Here is a 19520-nt window from a genome sequence, read left to right on the forward strand (position 1 = left end):
TTGGCAAAATTGAGCACTTCTTAGCGTTTAGTGGCCAAGTGGTGACAAGTTTCAAATTGCTACACATTGATGAAGTCTTTTCACGAGATAACAAGTTCAAAATAATGTTTTAGAACATGTACGAACAAAGATCACTGATTTTTGAAGACGGGGCACTTCTTGCAGGCACTCTCACCATACTGGTTATCGACTACAAAAATTTTATTTCTGTGCTAGCAGAGTGTGCTTCAGCACCAGCTTGTACTTCCTTATTTTGTTTTTCAATGGCCACTGTACCCAAGTTTGTATTTCATGCTCTCGCTCACCGTTTTCAACGCAGCAATGCCAGTGACCTTCCAGCTGTGATCATCCTGGACAACCTGCATCATGTGGGCTCCTTGGGAGAGGTGTTCAATGGCTTCCTCAGTGCCAAGTACCAAAAGTGGTGAGCTAACGGGGGCATTCACATTCACCGTTCACATCTAATCTCTGCAGAGGCGGTTTTTTCTCTACCTTTTTCACACACGGTGGTATCGCATGTGCTACGCGACTACCCAACATGGCTATGGACAGGACAGCTAGCATGAGTGTATACGTAGCATTGAGACATTGTGTGTGTATGGCCAATTTGTGTACTTGTCTTATGAATGCTTAGATTGTTGGTATCTGCTCTTTATGGAACTTCAGAAGGAGAACTAAGAAAAAAATGCACATTTTAACATGCATCCTCATTACAATTATTATATCATTTGCGGTGTCTTTTCAAATATTTCATGTGAGTAGCGTTCTTTAGTTGTTTTGTTTCTGCACATTTTCATATTTGAAAACTTCTTCGCTGAACACCAGCTGAGTTTTATAGACTCTGATGGTGTTACGCAACAAGTTCATGGTGGGTATGAACTATGGTGGTGATGTTATAGTGTAAACTTCTACACCATGCTCTGTAAGTAGTGCACACATATTTCAAATGCCAGGTGCTTGTATATAAGCATTTGCTTCTGCTTTCACTACACAATTAAAGAGGGACATTGCAAACCTCAACATAACGAAATTTTCGACGCAACAAAGCACTTCACTTTTTATTACCAAATGTCTATAGAGCACCATGTACACTTCAATGTCACTCATTGGATAAAGCTTCTCTGCAAACTCAGTTTCGTTCAGAAAGCGAATATTTTGTGTACCTCTGTGCTCATGCTTCGCACACAGTTGTTCGTGTCTTGAAATGAAGGTTACGTCTTGAACTCAGACGTGCACTTCCTTTGCGTTTGCAGCCCGTACATTATTGGAACAATGAACCAGGCCACCTGCTCGACAACGAACCTGCAGCTACACCACAACTTCAGGTGTGCACCGTGCTTGATCTATTTAATATGTGCTATAGCAGTCAAAGAGTTGTGACAATACAGTTTTCCTATCGCATGTAAACCGGATTGCAGCGGCACAATATTATAACGTGTTCCTACATGATGCCACTAAAAAGGTAATTTATGTAAATTAACACCATCAAGCTCGTAAATAATTAAGAAAAAGTAAAGGAAAGGATGAGAAGGTTTCAAGTGATTTGTGTTAAAAAAATATATATAACCATTGCATAATTGTGTCTCGAAGTTCTGTCTATTGTAAGGGCAAATGCGAGTCGAAAAACCTCAAGTTCTTTCCGAAAACTTATAATTTTTGTTTTTATTTGCTTTTAGTAGCTTAACTTCGCTAGTTTCACGATAAAAAAAAATGAAAATTGCAATCTCGAAGTAGGTTAAAATCGCTTTTGAAAAGTGCACGGTGACTACTAAAAAACAAAAATCTTATTGTCTAGAGCAGTGGTTCACAGCCATGGATGTGTCGGGGTCCACGTGTGGACTGGTGAAAGTGATTGGGGACCGCTTGCAGCGAAGGGGAGGGATGGGGGGGGGGCGTACGTATGTTAATTAATACAACTGGAGTGTGATACAGGGTCCTTTTATTGCTACCAAAAACATCAATAACGTGCCACATCGCTTCATTTTGGACAGTTCATCAATACATGGCACTGTCACACCCAAAGAAAAGTGAGGATTTCACGGATCATATAAATAGCTTCGCGGACTTCCATTTGAGAACCACTGTTCTAGAGTCCCCTGGAAATTGTCTTCTGGCTGCTTGTCATTTCACTTTGCATGAGGAGTTGACCAAGGCCGCTTGCTCAAAATAACCATGATTGTCAAGCTCTTACGATGTCATAAATTATCTTAAAAAATGCATCTTTTCCGCATAGATGAGCTTCCACTCATACCTTTAAAATAAATTTTTCGCAAGATTTATTTTGGGCAACACCATAAGTTTCGACATTGATAGCTTGATCGAGATGAAGTTTTGCACACATACTCCTTAACATGTGAAGGGCGCAAGTATTGCTCTTAAAACTTGATATCCCCAATATAAATATTACGAACCTAAAGTAAGCAGTTAGTATGGGCTGAGGATTCCAAGAATTGTCCCATTGCCGTTAATATTGTGAATTAAATTGTCCTCTAAACACTTCCTTGATACTTATTTGCATTCTACCATTAATGTAGAGCAGTTCAAGCCATTAATGGCCTAGAACAATACAGGTTTAGTGTAAAAAAAGTTTTTCCAAAATGAACTATGCTTGACACATTGTCATGGCATAGAACAAAAACTGTGCAACTTCCTATAAAACTAAATACATGTTTGAAATGAGCATAAAAGCATGTATTTACAGAAAATATTTGATTAACCTAGGCTAAAGCTTAGTGCAACTTTATTTTTTCTAATCGCATTTCCCCAAAAGTAGACTACAAGCCGACACAAAGCAGCGCATATATATTGCTAGTATATGCCAGCAGCATCAAGGCGAAGCAGACAAAAAGGAGGATGGCATAGGATAGACTGGCACGAGCGGATCCCAACGACAGCACCGCTGCCCATTACCGTATCAGACGGGCTGCTGCTGTGGTGTTTCGAGTGAATGTCTCAGTGAGCAAGCAAAATTTTACCTGCCTTGTTTCTATAAGCTCCTGTTGTGCTGTTGTGGCGATAAATAGTATGCTATCGCTCAAGGTTCTGTCGAACGATATGCTTCTTGTCATCGATCAATGATATTCTTGCATGATGTGGTGGCTCTTACAGGTCGTTTGGTGGGTCATCATTGCCTCTCGCATAATATGTGTAGATAATGAATGACAAGTAGCCAGGCACCCTATAAGGAAATGAAATTTAGATTGGTAGAAAAGAATTACGGAAATAATACCAGCGTGCACCAAAAAACTTGTGTAGTGTAATTATACCTCGGTTTATTTGTCACACAAAACCTGCAAATTCAATAGAAAAACTGAAGGACAATTCGTAAATTTTGAAGTGTGTGCGGCGAATGCCTGCGCCTATAGAGATAGGTCCGGTCAGAAGCAAACACAATGTGTACGTCTCCCGTCTTGGACTATGGGCACGCTGGGTATAGCAGTGCTACGCGAACAAAACTGGAGTGTTGTAGAGATCAATGCAAGGTGCAGCCCACCGAGCTAGGGCATAGACGGATGAATGGAGGAGAGCACCAGGCATCTAAGGCTTTCGGCTCAATATTTCGTGCCAGGTGGGTCCTGTGTGCCAACCACATGGAACCAGTGAAGGGCTTCCTAGGGCGCTTCCTCCGGCGGCGCCTGGTTGAGGAGGAGGTCAGAACGGGCCTGCGAATGGCAGACCTCGCCAAGGTAATTGACTGGATGCCCCGCATCTGGCACCAGCTCAACCAGTTCCTCGAGACGCACAGCTCCTCTGATGTCACCATTGGTGAGCACGTTTCTTTGTCACGGACAATGGCGCTCACCCTGCTCGAAACGGTGCAGTGTGACATCGAGATGAGAGAGTGGAAGGAGCCTGCATCACAGCTGAAGTGAGCACAAAGATGCTGATGTGAAGAACTCGTCTGCCCACTCCCACTTTCCACATTTTTGATGTGCTTCTAAACTAATCTTCAAACACTAAGCCAGCCGATTTGCATGAGTTGCACGGCTACTTGTTTTTTCTCTCTTCTAATAAATAGCCACCTATACACAACTGATGTGAATTGTGTAGTTTAGTGTTTAAAGATTAGTTTGGAAGCACACGGAGGACGTGGAAAGTGTAAGTGAGTACGAGTGTGCTTTCACTCACAAGCTCCTTATAATAATGAGTATGTGTTTGAACAGACTGAGCGATTTTGATAGCGTCTAAAAGATATGCAATGTGAAAAAGTTTTGTGGCGATACTGACATGAATGCTTTTTTCTTGCGTCCTGGTTCGTTGTGCATGTGCCAATTCTCATGTATGTGCTTTATCGGTTTTTTCTGTCCAATAAAGAAGCCCTTACATGCGTAGGTGCTGTCCTGAGCCCTTTCATTGTACTCGACCTTGGTGCACTTCAAACTAATTTTTAAGCATAGACATCTACCAAATAGGCGAACTTGTAATATTGTTCGGTAGTTACAAATCTTGTTACGATTATTGTAACATTCTCTGCAAGGTCATCTCAAACTCATGATGATGCTACAAAGATTAAGAGAGACTAAACTGTGCATTTTTCCCCAGATCATCATTAGGTCAACGTATATTCCTCACTCTCTGATTGCAATATCATGAGGGCATCATCGTATTCTCTTGACAGTGTGATCACACGATACTGATGGCGTTATTGTAAAGCACAGGCTTGCAATAATAATCAAGGACCACAGGGCTGTCTTGACTACAGATTGAAGCAAACAGTATTACTTTATTGTTTAAGCCACTCCCTATAACCATTCAATTTCTCTTTTATTTTAAAAAAAAAATTTGTTTCACCGTCGATATCTTAAGTTCTTAGCAGAAAAGGCTATTGATGCTCTACGCTGAAAATACTGATTTAAAGCAGCATGCTCTGCGATCAAGAAGGTTTGCAAAAGAAAGATGCACTCGCATCACTTTTTAAGTGTGTGGAAATCAGGTGTGTTTCAAAGAAAAGCCTAACTTATGAACATAGTTATTACAATTGACCAATGATATTTGGGAAGCCGAGAAGAATTTTTCTGTGTATATGTTGGTGCGAAACTTGCCGACTTTACTATGTGTCCTGTGGTTCGATTTTATATTGTCTGCACTGAAGGCAGTGTTTTCAACAGCACCTCAGTAGCATGCAGCAATTCAGTGTGGAATCTGTAAACGAACTTGTTTTGGCAACGACATGTTTATCAAAGCACTTTAATTTCGATGTGTTCAATTAGTGCATGTTTGCAGAGTTGATGGAGTGTCAAACAGACTTATTTTGATGACAACTTAACACCAAATGTATTTTTTTTATGTTGCCTGGTAGCTTGCCTCATTTTAAGTATTGGTTCTAATAACTTTCAGAAGTTCTGCCATTGTCTTCATTAGTCAGACTGAAATTCGCTTGTGATGTCACGAAAGATCGGTGTACAATAGTTTCACTAACGAGAGTTTGCCCATAGCAAAATTTGATTTTGTCGCAACTTTGACACTAGATTTCACGCTACCATGCAATTTCTTGTGTTCCAGGGCCACGGCTGTTCCTTGCATGCCCCATGGATGTAGCGGGCTCCCAGGTGTGGTTCACCGACCTCTGGAACTACAGCGTTGTACCATACCTGCTCGAAGCAGTCCGTGAGGGCCTTCAGGTAATCATCCTTGACTTACGTTGCACTGGAATACAATATATATTTGCAATATTTTTGTACAATAAGCGGCATTCTTTTATCGAAATCGATTGGATGAATAATGAATGAACTAATGAAAGACAAATAACGTGCTCAACGGAAGCCTAATTGAATTGCCTGTTCTGTCTGTGATGATACAGTGAGTGCTTAGGTTGTGATAAACTACCTTTACTCTGATATCTTTCCTATATTTTATATTTCTTTACGAAGAATGCACTACCATCGAACCTATCCATATTCAATCTGAAATATCAATATTAGGATTGCAATGGTTTCGTGTTATGAACATTGAAAAAAAAAACTACCCTTGGCTTGTTTTCTAATTTCAAAAAAAAAAAAAAAAATGAGGAAGTAGAAAACATTAAAACAGCCTATCCTCTTACTTTACCTTAGCCAACGTAAGTTTGGTGGCATATCCACTCCTATTTATGAACTCTATAACTATAGAACTTTGTTATAAGCAAGAAGTTTACTTTTCCTTGATGGTGGCATAATTACATTGAAGTTGTTGGGCTGTGCTAGCAGTAATGGTGAAAGTGTATACCGTAATTACTCGAATCTAACGCGCACCTTTTTTCCGGTTAGGCGAGTTCATAAATCGCATGCGCGTTAGAATCGAGTACGAACAAAAAAATTACGGTCAATCTATTGCCATCGGCAAATCCAAAATGGCCGCCTCCTATGTGCGTCGGCATGGCGCGTCGGCCATTTCAGCCTATGTGTTTCCCATGTGCGGCACTTCGTACGTGTGCTGAGGAGTTCGTCATCTAGTAGTGCATTAGCATCGACGGCGTGGAAGGGCCGACTCCAAAAACTCGAGTGCACCACGATGCCGCTTTTAAAAGAAAAGTCATCGCATGTGCCGAAACAGACGGAAATCGGGCCGCATCGCGGTCGTTCGGAGTTCCCGAAACGTGCGTGCGGGACCGGCGGAAACAAAAGCAGAAGATTGTCGACAGCAAAGCTTCACGCAAAGGCTTCAGTGGCCGACAGCAGGGTCGGTTTCCGCAAATTAAAGAGCTGCTCGGCGAGTATGTGCTTGAGCAGCGAGCGGCACAGGGGCCCCTGACGACAGAACTGCTCCAAGTGCGGGCTATGCAATCTTAGAAAAAGGTCTAATGCGGAGCCAGTTTAAAGCGAGCAGGTGCTGGCTAACTAACTTTATGAAGAGGAAAGGCTTTTCCTTTCGAAGGGGAACGTGCATATGCGAAAAGTTTTGCGGTGGACTACGATGAAAAACTTCACAGTTTTCAGAGGTTCGTTCTAAACTTGCGGCGCAACAACGGCTGCCTGCTTGGGCAAACCAGGAATGCCGATCAGACGCCTCTTTACTTCGACATGCCTGGCACCACAACCGTCGAGAAGAAGGGGGCGAAGCAAGTTCGCGTGCTGACATCGGTCCATGGTAAAACTACAGTGATGGCAATGCTCTGTTACACGTCAGATGGGCACAAGCTTCGCCCGTACCTCATATTTAAATGGAACACGCTCCCCAAAGGAGTCGTTTTTTCGAGTGGTGTGATCGTGCTGGCCAGCGAGAAAAATGGGTGCGCGTTGCAATCGATGTCGTACTTTTTTTTTTTTTTTTCGCGCTGGAAATCGGGTGCGCGTTACAATCGAGGGCGCGGTAGAATCGAGTAAATACGGTATGTGCACACTTGTAACTAAATATTGGGAAAAAATTGAATGTTTATTCTTGAATTAAAATACTGCCTTGACTTAAGGGAGACTCACTTGATTTGTACTTGAGTTTGGCCGTACCTTAATTGTCCGCAAGAAATGTGAGGGGGAACGTTTTCGGTGTGTGAGTGGAGAAGATGTTTTGCTGCCCAGGGCGAAGTCGGACATGTGTAAGAAGGGCTTATCTGGGCCGAACAATGAAAGAATGCAAATGCAATGTATTTGGCCGCTTATACATTCAACTCTACAGCCGTAAGTTGCTGTAACACATGGCTTTGCTTTGCATTTGTTTGGTACTAATTAACATCTGCTTTGCGGTGTACAAAAAAGGTGATATTCGCACAAGCCTGCTATTAGGTATTGGCAGTAATTGGATTCTCACTGGTTTGATATGTCAGTTGCGACCATGTCATTGATTGGAGCAATTAAAGAATACTGGGTTCCATGTCCCTTTTCCTACATGAGTTTACATATATTAAGCTCTGCAATTGAATTATACACTATTAAGTTCCTTTTCTTGTGTGCACTGGGCTGCATGTATGGTGTGTCCTAATTAAAAGGTTTCTCCTATTCTACTTGAAGCTCTACGGAAGGAGAGCAGCATGGGAAGACCCAGCCGAGTGGGTCCTGGAGACCTATCCATGGCCCGGTCCAGTGTCTGAAGCTCCCCAGCTGCTGCGGCTACGGCCGGAAGACGTGGGGTACGACCCGAACGCTGGCCCCAAGGTCGCGCCAGACCAGTCCGATTCCGACGCAGATCCTCTGGTGAGTCCCGGAAATTGTTGTTATTATGCAACAGCTACGGATCTTGTAGTGCTTTGGGAGAGGGGGTGTGATTAGTTATGAAATTGTTAAGAATATGGCTGTTATGAATGCAATAGTGTAAAGCACAGGTTTTATTGCTAAAGGTTGTTATGAATTAAGCATTATCACGGTGCTTTCTTCTTTTTTTTTAGCTTGTTTTCCCAACACATATGACAGTTGTGATGTAGCTGCGTGTGTTTGTATCGGCATAAAATATTCTACATCTTTCATTTGCACAAGTTTATGTAAACCTGCAGTTTTTGTGTTCATTTTTTTCTATTCTCCATCCTCTTTCTTCATTGCTTGTTAAGATTCAGTGAGTACTAAGTAAATAAATTGAAAAATGTAAATCATGTTAGCGATTGTGGTGGGTATGAGTGGTAAATTGTAAACCATTGAGCTCTAATTGTAGCGGATGCAACAGTTGCCGATTTGAGAGCGAGAAACGTTGGGGGTTGTTATGAATGCAATCGTTCGTAGAAATCATGCACTGGGAAGAAAATTGGTGTTTTAGGGGCAGTTTTAGTTCACCTAAAAAAGCAAACTTTTTTGGCCCGGAACAAATTCTCTCATTTGTATTATTGCAGCTAAACATGCTGATGCGCCTTCAGGAAGCAGCCAGCTACTCAAGCCCACAAACCAATGACCCCGAGCCAGCAGACTTGGAGGCCACGAGCACTTCGTAGCTAATATTGGGCAGTTTGTAAAGCAAATAGAAGAAATCTGTGGTGAAACGGTTTTTCTGCGCATAATGTAAGGTCACGTGGCCGTGAACTACATGCTGACATAACTGTGTTCTTAGCTTGGAAGACGAAAATGCGCAGTATGTATGGTGGTTCCTTCTGATTCATCGAAGCTTTGTACATTTGGTTTTCTTTTTCTACATTTTTGGAGCCACGAACAAAATGCTGCCAACTTTGTTCTTTTTTGCAGAAGAGCGGCAACACTCCTAGGCCTAGTCTGTTTTAAAGAAAAATAAAAAAATAAAAGGTAATATTTAAGGGTTGCCAGAACTGCTTGTACATACAGCCTGAACTTCTTGTAAATAAGAGAAAAAAGATCCTTGCCTTTTTAAAAGTTGTGCGCCCCAATCCCTCAGAATGTTTTGTACAGAAGAGAATCAGATATGAAAATATCAGAGTGTTGCATGAGATATTCTTGTATACGCTTTTTTTATACTATGTGAAAACTTTGCTGAACGGTGTGCTAGATTTATATTGTGCTAGAGAGAGACACTGGTGTCATATTCTGAATATCAGGAGAAATATTGATGTGGCGAACAAATTTGGAGAAGCGTCTCTTTGTTTTTCACAAGTGCTAAAAAGGTTGACAGGGAAACCAACCATTGCAAAACTTAGCTCGTCTCTTCATCAATGAAGAACTAGAAGCATGTTTTGAAAGTAGCACGTGTGCGTCAGGGTAAATGACATCACACTGTCAGTTTTCATGTAGGCACTTCGTCGTCACATTCAAAATGTTTGGAGCTTCTCGATATGATGAGTCGTAACAACAAGGATTGATGTAATATCTGCTTTTAGTTGAACTTGCTATCTGGTCAAATGAACATCCTTATATGCAGTTAGATTGACATTGAAAATTCCCAAGTTGCTTTATTCAATTGAAGAAGTGAACGTGACACAATTGCCCAAGCTATATTCACTGACTTGATGTTTTTACTCTTTGACCTAAGAATTTTGTAATTAAACTGACATTGCAAATTTAATGAAGTTTGTGAACAAAAATTAACAGAAGCCTATCAAAGGTTTATTTGAACACTGCTGCTCTGTCTACCAGTTTGAGCCAATTGCTAAGCTATGTCAGCTTGCATTTCATATGCTTTCTCTGTTTTGTTTAGAAGTGAACATTCAGAAAGTGGATATTAAAAAGTAATTGGTTATAGCAAAGTAATTAAAAAACTTTGCTTTGAATGCAGTGTTATGAGTGTACATTTATAACGAATTTTTCAATGTAGCAAACCTATTTTTGTGCCAGATTCGACTTTGTCATACGACATTTAAATGTATACAGTGTGTTTTTTTAAGCAATACAGATTTTCCCTTGAAAAACTACATTACATAGGCACTTGTCCTTTTTGCAGCGAAATTTTATTCGAAGGTGAAAAGATCTTGCCACTAATTATACCACGTAGGAATGATTATTGAGAAAAATAATTAAATTAACTTTTATTATCAATTTTAGGGTGGTTGTTTATATGGCGAAGTTTTATGGCTAGTTTAGTTGTTAAAAAACAAAAAGATCACATGTGGTTTCAAAGATCCATCGTCGATTTTCCAGACTGCGAAGCTGAAGAAACTGAAACTAAAGCAGGAAGGGCGTTAGTTATGACGCACTCAGTTAGTTTCTGTGCACTCGGTGCGTGTTTCAGTTTTTCTAGCATCGCAGTCTGGAAATTCGAAGTTAGATCCTTGAAACCATGCGCGATGTTTTCAATTTTTAAACACCAGGCTCGCCATAATTTGTGACCTAGAACCACTTCGCCATATAAACAACCACCATAAAATTGATAATACAAATAATTCAATTATTTTTGTCAATGAATCATTCTTGAGTGATCTAATTAGCGGCAAAATATTTGCGCCTCAGCCTAGAAATTGCCTGTGAATACAAGTGCCTACCTAATATAGTGTTTGAAAGCAATATCTGTATTGCTTAACACCAGTATATTTTTTCCGAGCTTATGCACCCAGAGAAATACACTGACATTGACATGAAAGTTTTAAAGCAAAATGCGCATTTCTCCTAATAATTATGATCTTAGTGCTTATTATTAGAGAGTCATATGTATTAATGGTGCTTGGGGGGTAGACAGGTGTACCAATAAAATGGTGTCATTCTTAAGTCTGAAACAGTGACATCAAGGGCATGTGTTCCCAAGAACTGTGTCTGGCTCATATTAAATTCAGTAAATTTATAGCTTTCTATTAGGTTAGGGAGGAAAAAAACTTGCTGTTATTTGTATTCAAATTTTGTTGTTGACTATATTGTGTCTTTTGCAAACTGTAACTTTCATTATTGCTGACAATTATAACCACCAAGAATTTAGCTTTATAGCTAATTGTCCATCTAATTAACGAGGCCAGGAGCATGGATAAAGTAGGAATGTTTACCTGGACATCCGCGAACAAAAAAGTGGCAAACGCAAATTTTTAGGCAGCTCTCTTAATTTCCACCTATATTGTGTTTATTAAATATTTACTTCATAGACGTTCATCGAAAAGTTGTTTAAAAAGCAGATCACAAATCCTTCGCGACATTTCTCTTAGTTTGTTGCTGAAATTATGTAGCTATCAAGTCTTGTAATACTGTGTGTGCTTAACGTTCTGTAAGAACACCTTATAGAGCATTGTATTTGAAGAGGATTGCATGTTTTGTGTACGTACAGCAACTTCAGACAGATGCCGCTGCTTCTGCAGGATATCTTGCATTGGATTATCGTCATTGCAGAATGCACCGACATGCTGATTACTTGTTGGAAGCGAGAATTTTAATTACGCTTTTACCACTACCACTTACCAGTTGCGCGGATAAGGAAAGGTAAATATATAGGAAGCCATGCATGTGCTCATGTACACCCCCAGATTCATGCTGTGGACGTACGTACACTATGCAGTAAGGCTAGGTATTTGAAAGTGTGTATGCTTCTCCGCTGTGAATTGAGCCACGATTTTCAGTGCAGATCCTTATTGTAGACTCTAACAATTGAGAAGTTATGAAATGTTTTGCCCAAGACTGAGTGTGGCTTTAACAGGTCATTGCACCTTCACACTTGAAGTGTGTCTTCCTAATTAGACATTATTCGGCACTTCATTTTTTTTTCCTACGTCGTCTATCAACATCGTCATGCCACATCACATGTGTTGTTTTCATTCATCCAGTTAATTTATAAAACGATTGATACTGCATTGAGCTTGTTGATACAATACAACCTTTGCCTGTTCAAGCATATTGTATACAGTCCCCTGCAGTGATTGTACAAGAAAAGATTGTTTTAGTTGCTACCGCTTTTATGTGTTTGTGATCCTATTTCTGAGAATCTGAGTTCTTTCCTGGATTTTTCAGTTTGTTTTTGTAAAAAAGTGCTGTGTTTGTCACTACAAAAATGAGAAACTGGTGTAGATGCAAAGCCATGTCTTGGAATGCATTCTCTCAGGTACAGGGTGCCGAGGAGGTTGCTCAACCTCGCTTTGCAGCTTAAATAATAAACGAAGATATTTGATTATTATTCTTGTCCATGGGGGGCAGTCCCTCTGCATTCTTTTAATCAAGCCCGTTGTTGTCACTCGTAGTGGAAATTTTAGAAAACATGTGCTGAATCTTGGGTTACTGCGGTTCGTAGTATAGGTCTTGGCGTAAATTCTTGGGTCACAGCAATTGAATGACTGTCTTGCAGACAAAGCAGTATGCCTCGGCGTATGAACCAATACGTCATCTCTACATAACAGTGTAGTTTGATGACGCTGTTTAATTTTCACACCATTAGCCATCATTGATTTGAAGTGATCACTTGTGCCTCCATCAGAACAACAGCCAGTTTTTTTTTTCATATTTTTTTTTGGCTCTAAGACAGCTGTCTCTCACCTTGAAATGAAAGAAAAAGATGCATGACAAGTGTGAAACAGATAAAGTTATCGCTGAAAGAAGAGAATGCTCCTGTTTAATTAGCGAAATGCATTGTTGTCTTAATTGCTTTCACAGGACGTGTTTCTTCATCTTGTTAGTACGTATTGAAAGGGCTACATCTTTCCTCCACGTGTCATCCCTGTCATCCCTGTGCTTGTCCTAAACATGGTCACAGTCACCCAAACTGAGCATCGCCGTTGTGCCCCGTGATGCTTGAATAACCATTGCTCTGTCAGAAAAACTTAGTGTGGAAGTGAGACGTGTGGAGGTATGATTAAAGCATTTTTCTTTACATTGAATCTGTCCGTTGTCCTTTCTTCATAGATGTGAGCAGTATTCAAAAAAATTCTGATCCTGAAATCCAGTGTTCAGTCAAGATTGTGGTTGCGGGAGGGGGAGGAGGATGTGACTGATTTTCGGGGGCTGTGGGTGCAGTATTCATGCGTGTCCTGGGAATAATTTAGGGGTTTGTATCAGCTTTCACTTGCTGATGAATACTTAACGCAGCAGTGCGGAACTGTTGATACTATAGATAGTTAAGTCACCATCAAAATATTGTTGGTTAAAGAAACTATCACTAGAACTATTGATAATAAGTTCAACAGTATACTGTGAAACTTACTAATATATAAATGCTATTGATAAGCCTATCTTTTATCCAGAAAAGTGATGTGCTTATTCATTTCTTCTGTGCATGATCTTTTAAGCAGCAGAAGAACAAGAAGTATATAGTGTGCGCATTGAAATCGTGTACGAAACAAGAATTACATAAGTGCAGTTTTTGACTACGAGGAAAGCTCAAGCTTTAAAAACGGAGGAAACAGAAGTGTACATCAGAAATGAGAAATATCGTTGTGAAGAAAGTGTGAGAATATAACAGTATCGTAATAGTGTAAAATTTGATAGCGTTCTCCACAAAAATCATATCAGCAGCAGGTGCAAAAGAGAAAATTGCGTAGCTGAGGTGGCTTGTTTAGAACTAAATGTGCACAAATTTTTTGCATAACGTGCAAGGAAAAAAAAAGGTAGTGATGAGTGTGAATGACATAAATGAAGCTGATCAGGGCTTTCTTCACTGTCAATACAATTGCAAAGCAGCAGCAGCAGCAGCAGCCTTGAAGCTAATTGAATTTGATGAATACCAGCACACAGACACAGCCGTGCACCTGTTGTCATGACATGTGAAGAACCATCGAAGTCTTGCAGTACGGTCCTCAAGGTTACTGCCTAGTGCTTTGTCAGTCAGCACTATCTTTCTCATTTGTTTGTGCTTAAAGGGGACAGTCTGCACCTGATAGGCAACTTTCTTATTTATGGATATATCTGAATGAAAATTTCAGTTTTTATATTTGGATATGCAGATTTCAGAAATGTAATCACTTTTTTGATAGGTGAAGTAGTTTCTAAGATACTCCACAATCAATTTATAACCTGGGTTCTTTGTTTGGAGCCAAATCAGCATTTAAGTCAAATTAGTATCTTAGATCGAGCAGTGTAGGAAGATCTTGAAGGATGGCTCAAAAAAACAAGGACACAAGGCAGAAGGGAGCACAGGACACCGTTTTCCTGTATTTGCTTGTGCCTTCCTTTGATACGCTACCCCTTCAAGAGGTTCAACTGTATCCACTCACCCAAAGGTTGGTTCCTTTGTGGTGTAATATTAACTTGACGATGCATCATCACTGACCGGAAAGTGTGGCTGCAATGATAGTACAGTCAAACTCCGCTACAATGAACCCCGCTTCAATGAAATTTCCGCTACAACAAAATATTAACAATTCCCCGTTAGCGATCCACAGGAGTCAATGCTTAAATACTGTCGCCACAACGAACACTTTTTCTTCGATCATCTCGTTTCAACGAAATTTTATGATGTAATTCCAGGCTCAGATAGTTATTGCTATGCAGTAAACCCAATATTTAACGTCTTTGTGCATTTTCAGAGCCTGAAAATGCATCAACGACGTCTAACAAGCGTTTGCATCACCAGAAACCATTGCTGTTCAGCAAGCTTGGGTGCCACCATTGCTTGATAGCGATGGCAATGAGACTGCCCTACTTTTGTTTATCCACTGGCTTGCTTTTGAGCCGCAGATGATCGCAAGCTAAAGCTCAGTTGCTCAGTTCATGGTTTTCTTCTCGCAGCTGCTGGGTGCAACCGCAGTGCGATGCCTTTTCCGATTCCCATGCTTATCATTATGTTCGCACTTGGTCAGTGTGGTAACTAATCAGAGTGGCTGTTATCCTCATTATAAACAAAATCACCTAGCCACGAGTGATGGATGATAAGAATGGCATAGAATAATGGAAAGTCGCTGCTCCACGGTACCCTGCCACCATCTCGGCGTTGTCAGATACTTTTGACGGCAAGCATTTGCTGGTAATAATGCTGGCGTTAACGTGTTAATTCAACTGTTTGATTCGTTCACAAAAGCGGTTTTAGGCATTGTTTCAGTGTGCTTTTCCCCATGGCCTCGTTATGCATGGGTGAGAATCGCGTCGTGATGCTGCTGGAAAGGAATAGGAAGCAGTGGACATTTTTAACATTTTGACAATAAACGTTCCTTTCTTTTGCTAGCTCAGATAAGCTATATATTTTTTCAATTTCACTACAACTAAATTTTCACTTCGACATAATTTTTTCTGCGCCCCGTTAGTTTCATTGTAGTGGGGTTCGATTGTACTACCCAACCTGAGTCTGTAGAAAACTGCTGGTGTTTCGTCCTGTTCAGTGAAGACACGTAGGAATTGGCAGTCTTGCTGAACTTGCTTCTATCCATGACCATGTTACTCTCACTACTAACAAGCAATCTTATGTGAATTTTGCATCCAGTTCTACCAGTAGGTACTGGTTCATCATTTTATTTATGCAAGAAATGTAACTGCAGCAAAATTTTGAATGAAGTTCTCAATTTCTTAACTTATGAATTATTTAAATGAAACACTTTGTTGAACTCTATGAGCTGTGAAGGCACCATAGCGTCACTGCGTCATCATTGTAGCTGCTCTCAGTGTCGTCTTCAGCCATCTCATGTTTACTGACAAAATTAGGCTCATTATCGAAGACAAATTCAATGTCTTCAACAGCGCTGAGGTAGGAACTGCTCCAACAAGGAGCTGTTTATGAGAGCCATCACATTCACCATTCTTGCCAATCCTCAGGCTAGTTTCAAACCATCATTGCCCGGCTAAACACCCGTGCAAAATGCAGTTTTTTTTTTCTCAAGCTTCTGCTGCTTCTGCGCGAAGAAAAATTGAAACAAATGAGGAATTTTAGTGCATTATTAGTTTTGTGGCACGGTGAGCTGTGTAGAAATATATATTAGTACTTTAATTTACATGCTAGTCTTATATAACTTGTTTAACCCTTCTGAGATTTTGTTGAGTTAGCTTTTAAGGGGGATGTGGATATGGGAATTGTAAGTTTGGTCAAAATGTTCAGTTCCTAAATGAACTTTTTTCTGTAATCCTGACACCATGTTTTACATCATAGTGTGATTTTAGATCAAAATAAGTAGTAGAAGTTGAGAAACAAGCATTTTACCAGTGGGCTGTCGTCAAAAGCTATGTGAAAATTGGGCATGTCAAAATGCAAATTTGACGCCTTTCCTCGGCACAATGCCGCCATATTGGCATCATCATAAAGAGGACAGATTGGAGCTTAAGATACCTACAAATATGCATTTCTTTATTGAAAAATGAAGCCAGCTTTCTTCAGAGTTTCGTTTATCAGCTTTTAGCTCCAATTTTTTTCTTTAGTTCCATTTTCTCAGCTTTCACTTTTTTAGAAGTTGCTGTCAGTCATCCCTGCGCCATTTCACATTAAAATTATGCTATAGCCATTCCATTTTTTGCATTTCGATTGTGAGACATTGGTGAGTGCAGTAAAGCTGTCTAGTAAAGCTGTCCATAGTAGTAAAGCTGTCCATCATACAGACCTTTATAATTGTAAAAGTTTTTGGTAACACATGTCTAGGACATTTAAAAAAAACATTTTGTGTGCTTACTTGAATATTTAAAATCAACCAACAGCATTACGGCACAAAATAGACCCTTGTGAATATCCCTATACAAAAACTTTGATGAACTTGTGCCTCATTAGCTAATTATTTTGGAATGACAATCAGAGTCGGTCAAATGTTGTAACTCAAAAGTTATATTAGATAGTTTAAACTCGATTTTAGTTATAATATCAGTTCAACAATTGACATCTGCATGCCTAACTTCATTCCTTTGACTTCATAAATAACAAAGATAATTTTCATTGCCATGTCCTTAAAGGGACGAAGGAAAAATACATTTTCTTTGTTTGTGAAGGCTGAGGTTCAGTTTCTAAAACAGCGATTGACAAGGACATTGAATAGTGCTAAGAACTCTCCTATGCACATGCAGTCACCTTGCCAGTTATGGGAAACTCCATTTTCACAAGTGTAACAAAGTTTCAGGGCTATGACGTAAATTAACTGTTAGCACCATATCCCAGCATGTTGAAAACTTCCTAGAATGTGGGGTTATATATGTAGCAATATATGAACTGAAGAAAGTGGATGGCAGTGTTCCAGCTCTAACTCACTTGACTAGAGCGATTCATGGACCTGGGTTTTCCAAACATCTCTCCTCGGGAGTGTGCCTCCTACTCGTCAACTGTATTCGTTTTGTAGAGCTCGTTAAGTACTATTGGTCCACCCTATGGCCCGCTTCGAAGTAGGCACACAGCACCATTATTGTGACCTGGTTTCAGTACAGCATATTTTTTTGCTGGGGGTTGAAGGTAATGTCTGTTGGGGACAAAATTCAGACTAACAGTATTCACAGAAAGGTGTGGTTGAGTTCAAGCATAATGTACTGATTGAACTGGCAGGTAGGACTTTTTGGCCACTGTATTTCATAGTGACAAATAAGTTTCATTTATTGGTCCTGCAAACTGTAATATTCCTCTATGTGCTTGGCAGCTACCAGCTATTTACTCAGACTTCCTAGACACCTGCCCAAGTATGTGAGGGCTCATACGAGCTATGTGTATAAGCAGTATTGTTTGTACTGCTTTTGTTGAGCATCCTAGAAGTGACATCTTTGAATCGGTAGTGTTCCTCTGGTGTCATTGTGGCATCATTCTTGTGCTAAAATGTGTTGAGGTGCTTGTTTTCTTTTTTTTGGTTCAGGCATTCGTTCCTTAAGCTTGCATTTTGCAACTGATAATATTTACCAGCACTGTTTTTTTGCAGAGCTAATACTTAGTGCACTTAGCATTGCACCATAGTGACAGAATCTATATCAGACATATTGTTATCTGTTTTCTTGTGCCCACACTATACCTAATGCGAAGCAGCTCCTAAAAGAGCTAAAGAACTGCAAGATCAAGTACTTTCCTTCTATCTTTCTTTTGTGTTGTATTGCGTGGCATTACATTTCTTAAATAAAGTGGCACACTTGTCAGTGCTACTCTATTGACCAGTGAATACTTTAAAATGCCTGCATGTCTAGTTTATCCTTAGAAACACACAAGCAATCTTTTAGCTAAGACACTGAAGACGGGATGGGGTTAACATGCGTACTGGAAGTGGAGAAAAGTTTCTGTCAGAATTCGGGAAACTTTTTTGCGCAGACAGCTTCGATGGCTTATGTGCTCCATAAATGCGTGCATACAGGTGGCCAGCCATAAGAAAGCTAAAATGCTGAAGTTTGTTTTTTGTTTTTAATCAGAAACTGCAGTAGTGAGCAGACCAAGTTCTACATCCTGTGCCGTGCTGGTAGCCGAGTATTTATAGTGTTCCTTTCATGACCGTAAGGTTGGAAGTTCTAACTGCAGAGCTGGAAATGTTAGAACACCAAGAAGTCACCCAGATACATAACTGCTCCAATTGAAATGTACGTGCTGTCGTATATTCTTGTGAAACTGGGCAGAAGTAATGCGGAGAACAACATTAAGGGTGGTTCTTAGAAGCCATGAAATAATAGCAAACCTTTTTTTTTCCTTGTAAAAAAAAGTTTGTTACTACAAAAATACGGGACCAGCTGCAGCATGGAACCGTGAGATCCGGGAGGCCCGGGCATCCTATGCCGCCAAAAGGCCACAAGGTGGAGTGGGACAAAATTTTAGAAAAAAAAGGAAAGAAACCCAGTTCGAAATAAAGCCGACAGCGGGATCCGAACCACCAATATTCCGTATATGAAATAAATAACCTAATTGACATCTCAGCCAATGTCACACGCTGATTTCCAATCCGACATTGTTAGGCTCACAATCTTCGTCTTTTAGATTTTTCGAGACTGATAATGGCATATGACCTTAGAAAAAAGACCTCTAATAAAGTGGGCCTCAATCTGCAAATCGATGCAACTATAGCAGCTTCGACATAAAAACTAGCCGTGTGTTTTCACCTATAGGCTATAACGCACAGCACTAGTCGCGTGTTCGTTGCATAACCGGGAGGTCACTGGTTTGAATCCCGCTATCATCCTCATCATTACCTACAAGATAGATGTCGGTGGAAAATTTTTCGCGTGCGTTGTAGAACAATACAAATTCGCAGCGTGCGCCTCAACTAAAAGCGGACTGCGGATCTCTGTGTCCAGTCAGAGTCTTCTGACTCTCATTGCCCATTAGCTGTGATTGGCATGTTCCCGTAAGAAACACTGGTCCATCACTGCGTGCTTTGCGCCTTCCCAGGTTTCTCTCTTGCACAACGCCGCGATGAGCGCCAGCGTCAACGCCGTCGCCGGTGGCATTAGCGC

General features: G+C 40.4%; 1 protein-coding gene across 7 annotated transcripts in view; it reads left to right on the forward strand.

Moving 5' to 3' along the window:
* sick (sickie) overlaps positions 1–13084 on the forward strand; it is a 1179025-nt gene extending 1165941 nt beyond the window's left edge. For all 7 annotated transcript variants that reach the window (XM_075869563.1, XM_075869567.1, XM_075869568.1 and 4 more), the window contains 6 exons: positions 320–424; positions 1254–1325; positions 3569–3765; positions 5503–5621; positions 7923–8105; positions 8732–13084. In XM_075869563.1, coding sequence (XP_075725678.1) covers positions 320–424; positions 1254–1325; positions 3569–3765; positions 5503–5621; positions 7923–8105; positions 8732–8830 — 775 coding nt within the window. In that variant the 3' untranslated portion in view covers positions 8831–13084. The remainder of the gene's footprint in view (positions 1–319; positions 425–1253; positions 1326–3568; positions 3766–5502; positions 5622–7922; positions 8106–8731) is intronic.
* The last annotated feature ends 6436 nt before the right edge of the window (positions 13085–19520 follow it).

Source organism: Rhipicephalus microplus, chromosome 7 (genome assembly GCF_043290135.1).
Source record: "Rhipicephalus microplus isolate Deutch F79 chromosome 7, USDA_Rmic, whole genome shotgun sequence".
Taxonomy (NCBI): domain Eukaryota; kingdom Metazoa; phylum Arthropoda; class Arachnida; order Ixodida; family Ixodidae; genus Rhipicephalus; species Rhipicephalus microplus.